General features: G+C 41.1%; 1 protein-coding gene across 12 annotated transcripts in view; it reads right to left on the reverse strand.

The window, feature by feature from the left end:
• Nucleotides 1–18,308, reverse strand: part of ARHGAP6 (Rho GTPase activating protein 6) — a 497,891-nt gene that overhangs the window by 14,333 nt on the left and 465,250 nt on the right. For all 12 annotated transcript variants that reach the window (XM_082447001.1, XM_082446997.1, XM_082447004.1 and 9 more), the window contains 2 exons: nucleotides 14,950–15,129; nucleotides 2,025–2,122 (listed from right to left, as the gene is read on the reverse strand). In XM_082447001.1, the coding sequence (XP_082303127.1) occupies nucleotides 2,025–2,122; nucleotides 14,950–15,129 (278 nt within the window). The remainder of the gene's footprint in view (nucleotides 1–2,024; nucleotides 2,123–14,949; nucleotides 15,130–18,308) is intronic.

An 18,308-nucleotide genomic window follows, 5' to 3' on the forward strand; every position in this document is an offset into this window, starting at 1 on the left:
CAAGATCTCCTGGTAATCTGGATGCATAGTGAAGTTTGAGAAGCACGCCTTTAAAGCACGAAGAGACTACCTACAGCGCGAGGGTTAGGACTTTTCAAGCCTCAAAAGGCCATTAAAAATAAATATTTATTTACTAATGTATGTATTTTCCCTTCACGGTAGCATCATCAACCTTCTGGGCTGCTACCTGACCTGTACCTAGAGGAAAAAACCAAACACTCCCTTCTCCTCCTTACTGCTAAAGTCTTCTCCAAAGGTTTTCTGTTCGATAGTGCTAGTCTCTGACATCTTCAGCACTCCCGTGAGCTCACCTTCCTTTTCTTGAAGCCCTGACACTCACCTAAGATCTTGGTGTAGGGTCAGCTTGCCTAGGCCTTACAATTCTTATTCCTACAGGTACAGGGAACACAACAGGCTGCACCACTGTACAGTTTGGGGTGGGCTTAATATGTACGCTTCCTCCTTCTCCTGAGAGTAGAGAAAGAAAGGCTCACTTCTTGGCATTTATATGCAAAGAGCATTATTGAAAACCACATAAAAACAACTTCTAGCATCTATTCTTCAAAGTATACTACTCATATATTTTAAAATGTCATACAAAAGCAGAAATTCGATAAGTCAAAAATCAGTGGGTTTTTTAGGTGTGTGTTTTCTACCTTTCCCAAGGCAGCTTAATGGGGGATTCACAGAGAGAAAGGCTGCCATGTCTGTTTTCTTGCACAGGGGAGGGAAATAAGTGAGTTCCTTTAAATTCTGGTGACACAAGACCTCCTAGGAAGAAAAGCCCTTTGTTTGTTTAAATTAGAATCTCCACCTTGATGATAGTTAGGAATCTAGGAAAATTTTAAGTGAGCCCAATTCTCTGATATGAAAAGCAAGACCATGAAATACCAGCCCGTGTATACACTTTGAATACATTTTTATTCCCTCGTGGCTCTTAGAGTTTGAATCCTGGCAGAATGTCTTACTTAAAGCAGAATTTATCTTGATAATGATTGGCACAGAAATGGATTTTTTAAAGTGCTCTTGAAAGGACGATCCACTTAAAAATTCTTCCCTGTTCTACAGGACATGGAGCGAAACAATGTGCAATTCCTTTCCACCAAATTTCTCTAAGGAATGTGATTTTTAAATACCTGAAATAGTTTTAAATGAAAATTAGTACATCAGGTTCGATATCAATACAAAAGAACAATTTAACACGTGTCCACGTTTCTGAGATACCATTGAATAAGACATATCATTACAGTATTTTATGTATGACTAAGAGGGAAAAAATGCTATGAATTAATTTAAGACATGTCATTGATTATAAGATTAACCTCAGTTTCAGAGATGATAAAACATGGGGGAAAATGTGTCTTAGAACTGTTGAAATTCAGTAGATTAACAAGCACAGCATAAGATGATACTTTCACGAAGGAAACAACGTTTCCTGTCACGAATTTAAGGTTTGGTGTCATGGTGGCAACATCACTCCTGGTTCATGATGCAATATTATCCCCTTAACTAGCTTTGTTAAAGTTCACCCCCATACACTCTGACTCTATAACAAATGGTTAAGATAAATCATAAAATCTGACTAATGGGAAAATTCAGTGCTTCTCCTTTTGGGGGAAAAATGGTGGTTAACCGTAGCCTACAGCAAGGCTTGCATTTTCCTCATTGCAAACATGGGTGCTTGTGTAGACCGGCGTGCATTTTTCTCAAAAGGATGCTAGCGTTTGCTAATGCATCTGTCCCGTTGGTAAGTTACACACGTGAGATGCGTCCAGGCGCAGCCTTAGGGGCCCCTAAGCGCAGTTTTTAGGATTCTAAATCCCATAAAGCAGTTTCTAATTTGATAAGTGGATTGGGAAGACAAGCATTTTCTGTTTAGGTGGATTGATCAGATTTGCCAGGAAGTCACCAAAATTCCACTCAAGTCACCCTGCATGGAGTTATGTAAACTTTTCTAATTCTTTGGAAATGAAAATAGAAATCCCCAAGGCGGCTGTAGAAGACGGAAAAACTGGCATACTCACGAAGATTGGGAGGCCTTTCTTCTGAGTAAATAGTCCACCACATCGGGGTCGGTCTCTAACAGGCTGATCAGCACTTCATTCTGGAGATCCGGGGGAACCTGCAGGGGCCAAATGTTGAGGCATAAATAAAACCACTCCAGAAAGAGGCGAACTACGGTCATTGGCAACTTGACGATAGCATATAAAAGGGTGCCTTAAAAGTTGTAAGAAAACAGAGTGATCTGTTGGTTAAAACCAAACCTACACCAACCCATACAGCCAGTTTCATTCTTAGGACAAACTGGATGATTACCAAATAGTCATATTCAATAGTCAATTCAATTCAAGTGGGGTGAATTGTCACCCCACTTGCGACTGGAGATACGGCCTAACCATTTGGGTACCTCTGTTGCTCAGACCCGATTTTCTTGGCTTTGAATAAGCAAAATATTGCGGTTAAGAGGAATGGTGTTTATAATTTATTGTCCAAATAGGGACACTTTCTAGAGTTCATATTTAGAACTATGCCAAGACAACAGGCATAAGTTAGGACTGTTTTGGGCAGTTCTGGAACATAGGATCAGTTTATTGAGGACAGGCCCTGGAGCCGGAGACTGCTTGCATTTGAGTCCCAGTTCCACTCGCTGGGTGTGGGACTTTCGGCCAGGTATATGACCTTTCCAGGTCTCAGTGCCCTCATCTGTAAACTACAGATAATAAGAGTACTCACCACAAAGGGCTGATGTGGTGAGTAAAGGACTTACTACATGTTGAGAACTTAGAAAAGCACCTGGCAAATAGAAAACACTCAAAAAAAAATGTTGACTAGTACATTTGCACATGCCACTTTGTCATTCAGTGCTGGCCTTCACTCCTTTCTTGCCTCCTGGTCTATCAACAATTAAAAGTTTCTTGCTTCATAATTTGATGAGGCATTCACTAGAGTGTTACAGATGAGCTTCATGTGTTTCTCTAAGCCTAATCCTCAGTGCATTAGAAGATGACCTTACAATCCTAAATCACTCATGTAGAAGTTTTTTCTAGGAGAAAAGATTGAACTCGGCTCCCAGTGGTTTTCTACTCTGTAGATGCTGGTAGCTCAACCAAAGGAAATTCAAACTGTTGAGGGAAAATACATTTTCAGTCTGATTCTCTCACATGTGGGCTCGGAGACAAGACTCTTAAATACTGTGGCGACATGTCTTCTGAGAACAAGTGTTGGTGGAAGAATTGCCTTCTGCCTCTTGCAGAACTCAATTCTTCTTGAGCTCTAAGAAGCTGCAAACAATTTTATTAACAAAAACAGGGATGAAAAAGCAACAAAATGCTTTCCTCCTTTCATAAATCTATTCTTCCTACTTCATTCTGAATCGTCATTAATGACATTGCCAAACCCTAGTCACACAAGCTCAAAATCTGGGTTGGATTCAAGCTTCTCTGTGCCCTTTCCCCTCCCTGTTCAGAGCTGGGAGATCTACTTGATTTCATCTCCATGATGCCTGTTACTTCTTCCCTCTCTTTCCCATTCCAACTGCAATGATCCAAGTTTGAGTTTTCATTACCCCTTTGGTGTGGTCATCTGTTGGCCATTACCAGCCTTCATTTCCCTCTTCTTATAACAGTCATACCCCAAGTTCCCTCTGGAGAACTAACTGGTCCCCAACCTCCAGCTGGAGGGTGAGGTGTAACCTAGCCTAAGTCAATGATCATTCCACTCCCAGACTACCATGGTTGTCTGAGCCATGAGCATGTGACTTCATTAGAAGCAACGAAAAGCTGTGAGAATTTCCCAGAGACTTCAGAGGGACAGGATACAGGGCCTGAGGACTGTGCTGACAATTGAAGAAACAATTCCAAGAAATGGAGAGAAAGTAAAGGGCTCTCTTGACATCACTTGAGTCCTAGGTAAAGCTATGCCTGAAGCTACATTTGCTCTGGATTGTTCAGCTGTGTGAGCCCCCAAATTCCTTAAGCTAGTTTGAGCTTTTAGTTGAAAAGAAAGATATATCCTTGATGAGGCTTTGATACAACAGCTTGCTAACTTGTGTACTATTTCCTTCAAATTGTACATCAAATTTCTCCTCTGTGTGGTTGTCAGAATGCTCTGATCAAGACACTTGATCAAAACCCCTTTTGATCAAAGCCCTCCACTTGCTTGCTTGCCTCAATCTGTATTTCCCATCTTCTCCCCTAGCAGTCATCCTCACTCACCCGCGACCTCAGTACCAGTGCGCTTCTCACTCTGACCTTTCCCCACCTCATTCCTTTAATTCGTTACATAAATATTTGGTGAGTGCTTACTGAGCGCCAGGCACTGGATGCTGGGATTCAGCGGCAAACCAAGCAGACAAGAATCCATGTCTCCTTGAAGCTGACAGTGAATATGGGAAGACTGGCATGAAACAAATAAACAGAAAACATAGCATGGATCACATGGAGAAAGATAAAGCAAAGAAGGGCAATGAAGAGTCCTGGGCTGGGGGTGCAATTTAAATAGGATTGTCAGAGAAACTGACAATTTAGCAGATGAAGGAATTGGAGAAAATCATTCCAAGCAGAAGGAAGAAAGAATGAGCAAGATGTTGAATCAGGAGCAGTGCGGAGGCCAGGGAGGTTGGAACAGAGTGAGAGGAAGAAGGCAAGCGGTAGGAAGTAGGTCAGGTAACCAAGGCCAGATGTTGTGGAGTCTTCTCCATGATAATGACCTCTGCTCTCAATCTAAGTGGGTGGGGAGCCACTGGAAGTTTTGAGCGGATGACTAACATGACTTGTCATCACTCTGGCTGCTGAGTTGCTAGGAGATTGTAGGGAAGCAAGGGGTGAAGCCAGGAGTGCAGATGGGGGCTGTCGATGCATCCAGAAGAGAGATGATGGAGGGCCGAACCAGCCTGGTGAGTGCATGAGAAATATCTGGATCCTGGAGACAGTGAAGGTAGAGACGGTAGCATTAGCTAATTGACTGGATGGAGAGAGAGAGAGAAGGAAGAGGGAGAGGGAGTGGGAGAGGAAGAGGAAGAGAGGATGACTTCAACGTTTGGGGCCTAGGCACCGGGAAGGATGGGGTTGCTGTTAACTGATGTAGAGAAGCTGCAGGACGAGGAGGAGGCTGGGGGTCAAGATTAGGGCTGTGGCTTTGGTATAAGACTGAGAGACCTGTGAGACATCCAAATGAAGGAAAGATCTAGTAGGTGATCGGGAATAAGGATCTGGGGTTAAGGGGGAGCCCTGGGCTGAACATAGAGATTTGGGGGACACATATAGGTGGTATTTAAAGCTCTGTGACCAAATGCAATGCCTGGGAATGAGAATGGAAGGAGAAGAGAAGGGGTAGGACTTTTAGGTCCAGGCTGAGAGATTGTTCTCTTACTATATTGAATACATTAAATAAATAAAAAGACTGATAATTTTGACAAACAACATGACCCAACAGATATACTTGACTACATCAGTTTTTCCAAAAGTAATATTCAAAGGGTGCAAATGAGAAGAGAGAGAGAACTCATTAAAAAAAATGAACAGCAAAGCAAAAAATAATATAGGCCAAAATGTATATATTGAATTTTTTTAAAAGAATCTTCCATGAGCAAATTAGGAAGACTATTTCTATTTTTGTCCAGTTGGTTTAAAATTTCCTATGCTTAGACATGTAATAAAAAAATTTTGCTCCAAGCACCAATCCATTCCCACTAAGAATAAACAACTGGAGTTCATGGCCTTCAGAGTGGTGCACACATCACAATATTAGTTCTCTGAGAGTATATGGTGTGTCTAATGATAAATTATCAACTCAGATACATTATTAGAATAGGTTACAGGAAGGATCATTATCTGAAAATAACTTGCCATAAAGTTTTGCAGAAATAGCATAATTTCTGCAATTCAGAGTTTTTACTCATTCAGCTAGGCTTTATTCCCAACCAATTATAATTACTGAGGCTTATTTTCTGTAGCATATGTGACCTTTACTTGGTAACAAATGCAAATAGAAAGGGTCAGTGCTATAAACCTATCTACGGTTTCTTTTCAAAAGACTCAGGATACCATTTTGGCTTGGAGACACTATTTACAAATAAGTGAAAAAATATAGCTTAAAAATGTGCATCCATGTATTGCAGGAAGAGTAGATAATACTTTCCTACGCATTATGCAAACTGACTACAGTGTACATGATCCATTATTTTAATTAGCTTATTTACAGCCCATTTTGATTTAAGGCAGCTTCCAAAATTCATATGCTAAAACCACATTTGTTTTTGTTTTTTAATAAAGGAATGGTTCAGAAAATTGGAACCAGTGGGAAAATGAAGGTAGGGAATTTGAAACGATGCCTGGTACTGACTTTTAATATTCATACTACAGCATCCAGTGCTGTTTTCCCAATAATCCCTGTCATCTTTGTCCACATTTGCACATTTCATTTCCTATTATTTAATAAAAATTTCAAACTACTGGCTCAGTTCAATTGGATGAGCATTCATTTTCTATTAATTTAGATACTTAATAGAGAAACTAAAGTCAGGGGAATGAGCTGAAGAGAAACAGCAGCTTACAGTAAGTAAGAAGAAATATCCACGCAGACCATTCACATATGCATTCCTTTTCAGTCATTAGGATACTGTCGAAAGAATATCTGACCAAGAATCGATAGTTCCCGAGGTCCCGTTTTGGCTCTGCTGCTTATAATTAATATAAACTTGGACACATCAACCATCTTCTTTAGGATTCTATTCCTGAATCTGAAAATCCAGGCATATCTTATCTGTTCTCTTTGCCTTTATGGAGATGTTATGGGGATCAAAAGGGCTAACAAATGTGAAAGTACCTGACCAGTTGCAAAGAACTTTATAATAAAAGATTTTATTGGAAATAGACAAAATAATAAGTTAAACACTTAAAAGAAAATAATAAAAGCAGATAACTTGGAGATGGTCAATGTTTGTTCTGAGATTTCTTTCTTGACTAACGGCTATCAATTTCCACCTCTTATCCTGTGTGCTTGCAAAGAAACATCATTCTTCTCTTTTGCCTAACACTTCTGGTGGGTAACTAAGCTATGGGATTTCCTCTCGATATGTCTCCGTTCTTGACCACCCTTTGATTTCTACAGTTACAGTGTATGACCTCTTGGCCCCTCAATTGCAATGGTCTTGAAGCCAGACTCTATGTAGCTTCTCCCTTTTGGCTTTTTCTCCTGTGCCAGACCTCAAGTCTTTGGGCTGGTCACATCATCAGAAGGCAGGGATTATCTGACTTGACCACCTAGAACTGATAGAGGGTCCTAAGGTTGCAGTTCTCTGTCAGCTGACCTCCTTCACAGCTAGGCCAAGATCATATGAGCCAATCCTGGCCAAGGTACCCTAAGGGGGGGGGGTCTTATAGAAGCTTCTGGAAAAGGTTTTCCTCCATATTGACAAGAGATGCAGGAGAGAAAACATCTCTCTTTGTGACTGGATGTGATAATGGCTGCAAGAGGTGCTGGAAATGACTGTGGTCTCTTGCAGCTGAAGATGGCGGACCAGAGAGAGCATAAGTGCAAGTGAGCCGCTAAAATTGTGCCCCCAGACTTCTTATTATGTGAGATAATAAGTCCTGATGTTTGCCAACACCTATAGTTGATTGTTCTCCACCTTGCAGTTGAAACGCCTACCTGCATATCCATGACCTTTCACCCACTCACTCACTCAATCAATTTTATACTCTTCCAGAACACAGGGTAGGGTGGTGCTTTCTATGCAATGGACGCTGAATAAATGTTGTTGGAATGGCTACAAATAATAATAAAAAATAACCCAGAATTATTGGTCTTCATGGTGTACACTGGTTATGTTGCCTTTGTCTAGATGCTTCTCTCTACTTATAACTAGTATCAATGTCAGGCTCTAGCAAAATTTCCTTGCTACTCATTTCTAGAGTTGGAAGATAAATTTCCTTTCCCAACTGAGGCGCACCAGAATTTTTCTAACAAGTTCTTAAACTACTGTTTCCATTAACAGAAAAACTCTAAAAATGAAAAGTATGACTCAATAATCAAGATTTTTTTCTTCTGGAATTTTGTATATAGTGAAATGAAAACTAAGGAGTAGGATCGTGAAAAACACATTACTTTTTTTAATCAACCAATTCTGGACATTTAAATGAAGGAAGCAAACCCATCCCAAAGGGCTTCTTCCCTTACAATTTATTGTTTCAAATCAAAATCTCTACTGCGTTTCATGGCACAGGGAGATCAGCTCGGTGCTTTGTGTCCACCTAGAGGGGTGGGATAGGGAGGGTGGGAGGGAGACACAAGAGGGAGGAGAAATGGGAATATATGTATATGTATAGCTGATTCACTTTGTTATACAGCAGAAACTAACACACCATTGTAAAGCAATTGTACTCCAATAAAGATGTTAAAAAAAAATCTCCTGTGTTTTAGTCAACTATTTAGTAACTTTAGATAACTTCTAAGGGTACCATTTATGGTTGTTTTTATCTGGAGACTCAACTCCTTAGATTTTCATATATTCCTTCAAAGGATAATGCTATTTCAAAAATCAAAAGAACTTTGGACTGTCCTGCTTCAGAGAAAAAATGTAAACACTGCACATATGAAGGAATAAAACTGTCACAATTAAAATCCACCCTATCAAATTAAAGATGAAACCTTGAATGATTGCCTAGGGTATAACTGCTATGATGTATTTTATTCCATAAACCAGAGAGAGTGAAAAATGGTTTGAGTTTTCTCCATTTACTAAGTCACCATAACAAACCATTAAGGGCATCTGAAAGAGCACTTCCCAGGACCCAATCCTACTGTACTGTACTTGTGTAGGTGTTTCACACCAGTCCACCACTTGGCACTGAACCAAGAAGGACGCTTTGCATTTAAAACTCTAACAGTCCCCAGCAGAAGTAAATGTCATTGGAAGTCATGATGATATTTTTTTTAAGCTAACAAACACACCGAGAGAAATCACTTTGGCTATTTATGGGAGCAAAAGCTCAAACATGGGCAGGCCCAGCCTAGAACTTTTGTGTAGCTCTGGTGTGGAGGATGGCTTAATATTATATAAGGAGGTCTCAGTGCACTTAAAGGGCCAGAATGCGTTAAGTTCAAGAAATTTTTCTCACGTGCCTGACACATGCCAGGCAGCGTTTTTGGCAATTGGGGCGCATTATTGAACAAATCTAGTCGAAGAGCCCCGGACTCATGGAGCTGTGATGGGGGATGACTCGAGGAAGGTGGAGAGCAAGGAGCAGTCTTTGCTCCACGGCAACAGGTTAAAGGAGATGGAAACGGCTCAGGTGTAATACGCTTCTGCCCCTCTCCACCTGCGTGTGTCACCAACAGTACATGCATTCTGTCACTACAGACAGGACAAGGTGAGCAGGCTCTCACAGCCATCTGCTGGCCTGGACACCAAGTGGGTGGGTGTTATGATCAGTCCAGAGGGATTAATGCTGTTGAAGGTCCCCTTTCCGCCCCATTTTCAAACTGGTTAAAATATTCTCCCCCGCCCAGCCCCAGCCAAATGAATTCCATATCTGAGACGTCACATTAAAGCACCTCATCTTTTGTGAGGGGAGGCGTCACACTGCAGAGATAATCCACTTAGTTGCTGCATCACTTGGGCGAACGATCTTGGCTTGCTCCTGGTGAAACGGTGGTGCAATTGAGAATAAGCTGATGATGTACATAATGACTAGCCCGACCCCTGGCACACAGACAGTGGTTATTTTAAAAACAGTGGTTATAGAAAAAGGGAAATGGAAATCATATATAATTATCTGGATGGGGACGGTCTCTTGTTTGATGACCTGGATTACTGCTTGACTCCTTTTGACTTGGCATGTGAGAGAAGTTTGAAGAAAATGTAATTTGTGCCGGGAAAGAAGAGAACACAGAGCAAAGCTTGGCTTCTGAGCTTGGAATCCTGGTCACAGCCTCTGACCCTTGCTCCCAGCAGTTCTCATTCGAAATTTCCCACGTGCGCTATGCTGATCCCCAGCTCAGGCTGACCAATCAGCAGGGTGGGAACGCGCCGGCGTTCCCACGTCTCCACGGCGCTCGGCACTTTCCATCAGCCCACAAGGGCGGTGCCTTCTCTTCTTTCCCTCTCTCCAAAAAAGAAGCCCTAGTAGTATCAGCCCTGAGACTGAGCTGACGGTTTTCTCCACTCTGCTCTGAAGCTCTTAGTAATTCCAGGAGCCACGATGAATTTTCTCTGGCATTTCCACACATCAATTACAGAAGCCACAACTTTCAGAACAATTAATGTGTTCATGATTGAGTCGGTGAATGCTTTCTGCCTCACAGTGATAACACTGACCATTTCTAGATATGCGCGATTCTTCTCTTTTCTTTCCAGTGTTCCCAGAGAGAGCATCATTTTATGTTTTCCAATTTTTAGATAGTTGTTGATATCAGAAATGGAGGGTTATGATTTAAAGTCTGGGGGATCTAAGGACTACGGGCACCAAACCCAAAACAAACAAACAATCAACAAAAATGCATGTTTCTCTAGCAATGCATTACCGCAGTATGTTTTGTAACAAATACTTACCGAGCAACCATTTGCTGCCAAGTACTTTCCAGGTGCCGTGGATATCAGTGACCAAAACAGACAGAAATCCCTGCCTTCAAAACCTTTGCATCCTATTAGGTTTCAACAAGCATCATAAATAAATATACAGTGAGCTGAAGGTCATAAGTACTAGAGCTAAAAGAAAGAGAAGAATAAAGACTAGGAGTATATATGTGTGGGAGCAGGTCGCAGTGTTACACAGCGTGGTGAGGGTAGGTTTTACTGCGAAGGCGACACCTGGAGGTGCTTTGATAGGGCAGGCACCTGATCAATTTCTTATAATAATAGCAGTGATCTCTCTCTCTCTCTCTCTCTCTCTTTTTTTTTTTTTTTGGAGTCCCTAGTATATGTCAGTTCCTGTCCTAAGTGCCTTAGGATGTCATTTCTAATTCTCAGAATCATCCTGTAAAGCTTCATCTCATTTTTTTTTTTCAACAGAAAAAATGAAGACTTAGGGAAGGTAAGCATAGGGCCAAGATCACATAGCAAATACATGGCTGAGCAGAGATTTGAATTCTGGGAGCTGATTCCAAAGCTCACGGTCTTCCCACCATCTTGGGAGTTTCCCAAGATGTGGTTTTCCCAAGATGTGGTTAGGAAACTATCAGAATGCCCTGGAGGTATTCATTAGAAAGTACACAATTCTGGGCCCCATCTCAGTGCTACTGAGTTTGATTCTCTAGAGTGCAGCCCAGGAATCTGAATGTCTGACAAATTTTTCTTGCGACTGTTGCATGTTCAAGTTGGTGAACCACAATTATGATCTGCTGCCTTGGTCTCTTGCTAGAGTGATCATGATGGCTGTTATCATGACCTCTTTCTAGCTCTAGGATTTCTAACCCAGTGCCTGAAAAGCAAACCACTGGTAAAAAGACTGGCCTAGCCACACTCTCGAACTGTGTGTCAGCCTCTAAATCTGGTTATCTTTTCTGTATTATGGGACCAAGCCAGGTTCTTTTCTGTCCTTTCCCATTAACTCGGATACTGGCCACTTGGGAGAGGCAGTCCAACATGAGGAAATGAAGGACATTATAACACTCAGAACAAGCTTTGGGTCCCTGCCAGGCCTCTGTGGGGTTTTATATCCCTTCCATCAGTTCTTCAATGGAATCGCTGCTTCTAGGATGCATTCTGCCTTCAAGGACAAACTCACAGCCACCTTTTCTAACGAGTCTTCCTTTCTGATGCCAATGGGAAGCGATGCCTCCCTCTCCGAGCTTGTAAACCCTTCCAAGGACTGTGAGACAGCACAACTGCTAACGACCTTTAACCGTCAGGTCCTGTCTAGCTTCATCCTTCCTTGTTTGGAATTACTGTGCTAATTCTGAAAGCGTCTTAAAACAAAACAAAATGAAACAGCTATCTACATGATTGAATTTTTGTCCATCCACACAGACCTGCTTTGCCAACCAGCCACCAGCTTTGGTATAACAAACTAGATTCTGAAATGCCAAATATGCCAAAAGAATCTACAAAGTGATGAGATTAATTAAAAAAAAGAGGTGAAGCTAGGGCTAGGGCATATAGCACCATGCAGATTTTAGAACTAGAAGGGATCTTGGTTATCATTCATTCTAACCTAGTCCTTTGATAACTAAAGCAATGGAAATCTAAGAAGATGAGGTCACACAGCTAATGTATAGTAAAGATAGGACTATAGCAAAGTTTTCTGGTTCCGGAGCCAGTTTTCTTTTAATTGACACAGGCTTGGGATCTTTGTCCTACCTCTCATCCTACTTCATTGTCCCTTTCCTCAACACATAATTCCCATAATCTGTCTAAGGAGATCAAGAATGCTTACGTTAATGGTTACCTTACTCTGAGAAAGGTATTCTTAATTCCTCCATGCCCAAACCTTTTCATAAGTATAAGGAGTAAGGATTAGTAATATGGAAATCATACGTCACAGAGCTACCAATGAGTCATTCATTAATTCGACCAGTGTTTCTTGTGTTTCTACCATGTACCAGGCATAGGGGTAATGCAGTAAAGAAAGTTAGGTGGAAATGAGCAAAAATTCACCCTGTCAGGGAGCTCACATTCTAATGGGGAAACACAAACAAAAGAAATTAGTAAAACCCTTATTGGTAATGGTAAGTGCTAAGAAGAAAAGGCAGGGAAAGGCAATAGGAAGTGAGGATGTGTGTATGCTGGTGGTGTGGTAGGGGGGCTGGATTTTAGACAAGGTGACCAGGGAAGGCCTCGTTGAGAAGTATAGATCACAACTGGGGAACACAAATATGAGCTATTACCCGAGAGAATCTCGATATCAGTCTCTACAGGGAATGGCAAACAAAGATCAGATTTGGAAAATGTTGGAAAAGATGGAGTATTGATGTTCTTCTACTGTTCTTAATAATCCAGGCAGCAGGAAATGGAAGGAGAGGAATGGCACAACTAAAATGGCAGCAACTGGACTTTCAAGGAGGCCAGGAAGAGATCTGTTAGTATCTGAGGTGAAAAGAAACGCCTGATGGTTTGGTTTCATATAAAGAACTTTGTTTAGAATACAGAATTTAGAGAATGGAATTAAGATTGACAAGAGGTATTATTTTGTCTTAAAAAAAAATCTAGAGAGCATGAAGTATGCCAAGACTACTTGGCAAGATGATACACGACTTAAAACTTGATGAAAATGTTGAAAAATTCAGACATCTGATTCATCCAAATATGTAATTAATTATGAGGATTGTGGCTGAAGGGTGAAATTTATATAGAGTTCATGAAAATTTCCACTTTTTTTTTGAGAGCTTACTGCATGCAACACATGGGCAGCGCCTCAGAGACTCAAAGAGGAGCAAGACACCATTCTACCTCAGTGAACTTTTCACTGTGGAAATCCATTTTCACTTCCTCCTGGGCATCCAGCAGGAATACATTTCTCAGCTTCCCTTGCAGTTAAGTGTGGCTTGTGGCAGAGCTCTGGCCAATGCGATTGGAGTGGGCATGATGGATGTCCCTTCTAGGTTTGGCCCATAAAGTCCTAGGGGACTGAAGAGTCTCAAGATGCAAGGAGCTGGGGTCCCTAAATCGCCACCTGGGACGCTGTCCGCTAAACATCTGATTAAACTTTATGTGAATAAGATACTTATGTCTGTTGTGCTGAAGTACTAAGATTTGAGCCAACTTGTGTTGCCCAACTAATACAATTATTAATTAACATTTGCATAGAATTTTGCAGTTTGCAGAATGCTTTTGCATATCAAATGACTCTGGGAACCACCCCAGGAAATGGGTCATATTTTAATTTTTTCCCATTTCACAAAAGCTGAAATTGATGCTTATTGAATATTGAATTACTTGGTCATGATCACAAAGGTGAGACAGAGAGGGCAAATATTCGAAACTACTGGCTCTCAAATGCACAAAAAATAACTGATATAAGACAAGGATGGAAATAAATCTAATGCAAGGCATTTGATAAATATAGACAAAATATTAAGGAAATTCAAAAGAGGGAACTAGCATACTTGGTTGAAGAAGCCACAAAAGGCTCTAGTGGAATAGGTAAGATTTATGGTGAGCATTTGTAAATTCAAAAGAGAAATGGGAGAAGAATCATGGAGAAAGTTCCTGTAAATTTTGACATGCAATACGAGTGGTGAATAGACATAGAAGAGAGTTGGCATTTGTTCTAATGATCCAAGGGAAGTTGGAGCAAGCAATGCAGTTTTTTGAAGGATAACAGGAAGTGGTAATTCAACACAAATCAAAAAAGTATTTACTGAGTGCCTGTCAGATGGAGGGCCTTCCAAAAGTGTACAAAGGATACAGAGAGGAGATAACAAGGGCACAGTCTGTGTTTTAAATGCGTTTATAATCTACTAGGGGAAATAGTCAAAAATGACTTCAACACAGTGTTGAATAAGGTAAACATCAATAGGAACAGTAATAGGGTTCAAGGGACAGAGAAGTGACATGGCAAAGTGATGCAAGAAGGACAAAGGAAAGATAGGTAAAGCTTCATGCAGGACGCAAAATGTCCAGATTGACCTTGGAGGAGGTGCCATTGCTGAGGATGGTTATAAATACATGAATTCACGAGGGCCACGTATAGTTCCAAAAAGAAGAGTTTTATCAAGTTTGGGGGCAAGGACACTGCTATATAAAGAATTAAATGATTCCAAAACATGACCATTGTTTAGGAGACAACAAAATGAAATTTATAATTTGGATACGTTTGTTTAAACATGGAATCACAAACTTACAGTGACATCATAGGTATGTAAATTTCTATTAACTGGCTGGCTTCCAATGAATTCAGTTAATGACCAGCACTATGGCCCAGAAGGTGCTGTGCCTAAGTTTCATTATGCCACCAAGAGGCAATCAATAGGCAGTTGACTGAGATGTCTTGCCAAAGAAGGGCCACTTACCATGAACAGGGCTTCATAATTTTCAATCATTTTCTGCACCACGGCAATGACGGCTGTGCTCTCTTCAGCCCGGGCTGAACTCTGGACCGAGAATTCCTTGTCTGACGACTTCTGCTTGTGCAGCAGGTTGGGTCCAAATATGGTGGCCAAGTTTAGAGATGTCATTTTGTTCCCAGTGACCTATAGAAGCAGAGAATACAAGGACTGTTGTGATTTTTGCTTTTCAAAATGCCAGGTGGTTCAATAATCAATAGAACCTTTTTACTTTCTCTTTTTTTTCTTTCTGCAAGGACCACATCATCTCTGTCAGAATCCACGAAGGGCACCATCATTTTCCTTTTGCTTCATATCTTGAATTGAAGCTCATAGCTCAGTGGGCATCTCAATAGCATACTGAGTAAAATTTGATAACTGTTATTTTTGTGAAACTGGTACTATATAAAATTTCTATCCTGTCTGCTCTTTAAAAATATTGATGTCCATCCATCCAACTGACCATCTTATCCATCCCTCTATCTATCCCTTCATCCATCGATCCATCATCTCTCTATTAATCCATCCACTCAGCACCTACCACAGGCTAGGCATTTTTCATGGATTCTGATTATTCTAAAGTTTTTCCAACAATGATCACAAACCAGTCCTTATTTTAAAGGGTTCACATTCTAGAGGATAAAGAAAATTATCAAGTACAAGCACTGAGTACAAAGTATGAAACTATCAACTCTGGAGGCCCCAGGGACACTCCAAAGAGGTGGTAATATTTGCACAAAACCTTGAAGGAGAATAGAGTTTGCTGGGCTGAAAAGCAGAGGAACTGGCACAGAGGGCACCTTCACAGTGGTGAGAACATGATATGCAAAGACAGAAACATGTAAAATACGCCAAGGCCCGCCAGGAAACTCAGCATGGCAGAAGGTCCTGCAGGAAAGGCTGGCAAGGGCCAGGTGAAAGTCACTGCTACATGTCCCCTGTGGGGCAAAACTACTCCTGGTTGAGAACCACTGGTCTAGGCCAATTTTTATTTCTCTTGTTGAAATTAGTTGAAAATCTACGAATGCCCAGAAAAGCATGGGGACTGTGGCTGCTTGGTGAGGATCCTTTGCCTGGGAAGATCTGCACAGCCTTCAAGAGGCAGCTGGACGCACAGCATAAAATTCCTGACCCACAGGTGAGACGAAGCCTCCTGAGTCCCGACCTTGTCCCGTGGAGCCCCGAGCTCGTGGCTACCCGGCCCTGCAAGCCCAGCATGGCACATGGGGTGTGTTATTTTTAGAAGGCGAGGCTGTTTTCAGGTTTGCTGCCAAGTGAAATGATTTCATGTGGTAAACACTGGGAATTTTCAAGAAAGTGCCCTTAATGTACGACTGTTCAATTACATTTTTTTCTTTGTTTCATTTCACTGATACAAAACTTGACAAGTTTTCATGTTATTTTTCATTTCTCTTCCTGGAAATTCATGGCTGAGGATAAAATCAAATATGCACCATTTTCAAATTCATCCCTTTAGAACTCAGAGGCATTTGGAGTGCTTCCCCTTCCCCTCTTAAAGTAATATCAGGGTGTTCTCATTTTTTAAAACAACATGATCAAATGGAAGATTTTGTTTTCTTTGAAAAGAATGTTTAGTACAAGGACAATCCAGAACTCTGTTTCCGCTCTCCTTCTCCTGTTGCTATTCTGGGAATGCAATACAATCCCTCTGTAAAACTGCACAGAGATTCCAGCTGCAGACCACGCTGCTGTGGTTTGTTAACACCTTTTTGTTTCATTTTGGTTTTATTTCATTGTTTTTTAATCTGGAAAGGAGACTTGCTCACAGATGGCTTCTACCCTTACCCCCCATGTTTCAGCATATCTAGCTATCCATCTATCATCTATCTATCTATCATCTGTCTCTATGACTGCCCAAGAGTGCATAATATAACGTATACTTGGGCTTGGTTCATTATTTAATTGTCAGCCAATGTTATGTTTCCAAATGTTATCAGGAAAACATTTATCTCTACTAAATAAGCATCCTAGAGCATTTCTGATCCGAATATGAAGAGCTCACATTTATTGATGTTAAAAGTTTACCGTGTAGGTGGGGGAGGGATAGATTGGGAATTTGAGACTAGCAGATGCAAACTATTATATAGAGAATGGATAAACAACAAAGTCCTACTGTAGAGCACAGGGAACTATATTCAATATCCTGGGATAAACCATAATGGAAAAGAATATGAAAAAGAATATATACACATATAAACACATATATAACTGAATCACTTTGCTGTACAGCAGAAATTAACACAACATTGTAAATCAGCTATACTTCAATAAAATAAATTTTTTTTTAAAGTTGAGGATGTAGAGTCACTGGGCTAGAGGCTTTCCACAGGCTGTTTCAATTCCCTCTCACTATATGCTTCCGAAGCCACTGCTGCTGTCATCCTTATTTTACAGACAAGGGAAGTCGTGCCCAGAGCGGGGCTCCAGACAGCCCCCCACCGCTCACTCTTGCTGGCAGAGCCGGCAGAGCGGGGATGTGGGAAAACTGGCTCCAAAGCCGGGCCTGGACCAGGGTGAGGGGAGCGAGGCATGGGTCCTGCTACAGTTCCAAAGCCAAACTCCCACTTGCTAGAGGCATGCACCTCATCAGAGGTCAGTAATCCCGGCCTTGTGTCGGTGGTTCATAACTTCTTTTTTGCCTCATAGACTCTTTGAAGAACTGGAGGCCAGCTATGGACTCTCTCTCCAAAAAAAGTGTACATTCACACCACATATTCCATGCCATGCTGGGGGGTTCTTAGACAACCTGAAAAAGCACTGCTCAAGGGGTTTCAATGATGTCCCTGCAATATTCTTTCTAGAGGAAATGAAATCTTTCTTACATTTGGGAATTTCTCTTTTCCCCTAAGGAGCAAAGCAAATAGCAAACTTAAAAAAAATGGAATAAAACAAACCAAACACAAGATAGCAAAAACATTCAATAAAATACCACTATTTTCCCCTCCAAAGGCACTCACTGACTAGTCAATAATTTTTCTCAATGTCTTTCTTTTAGACATCTTTAAGATCCCATTAGTAAGTGATGTATTGAAGTTTAAGCACCTATTAGAAAAGAAATATTACATTCATTTTATAGAGGAGGAAGCCCAGACCTTCCCCTACCCCAACTCTGTTTTCCTTCCTCTTCCTCTACTTTACAAAAACAAGGTCATATAGCAAGGTGCTGGCAGAGCCTGGGTGAGCCTCCAAGCTCCTTGACACTCTGATTCAGTTTTCTTCCTGTTGCAGCCCATAATAACTACCCAACAGATAGGTAACACACCTAGCACAAACTAACAAATAGGTAAGAGAGAAACTTGAAAAAT

This window comes from Balaenoptera physalus (assembly GCF_965194825.1).
Source record: "Balaenoptera physalus genome assembly, chromosome: X".
Classification (NCBI taxonomy): domain Eukaryota; kingdom Metazoa; phylum Chordata; class Mammalia; order Artiodactyla; family Balaenopteridae; genus Balaenoptera; species Balaenoptera physalus.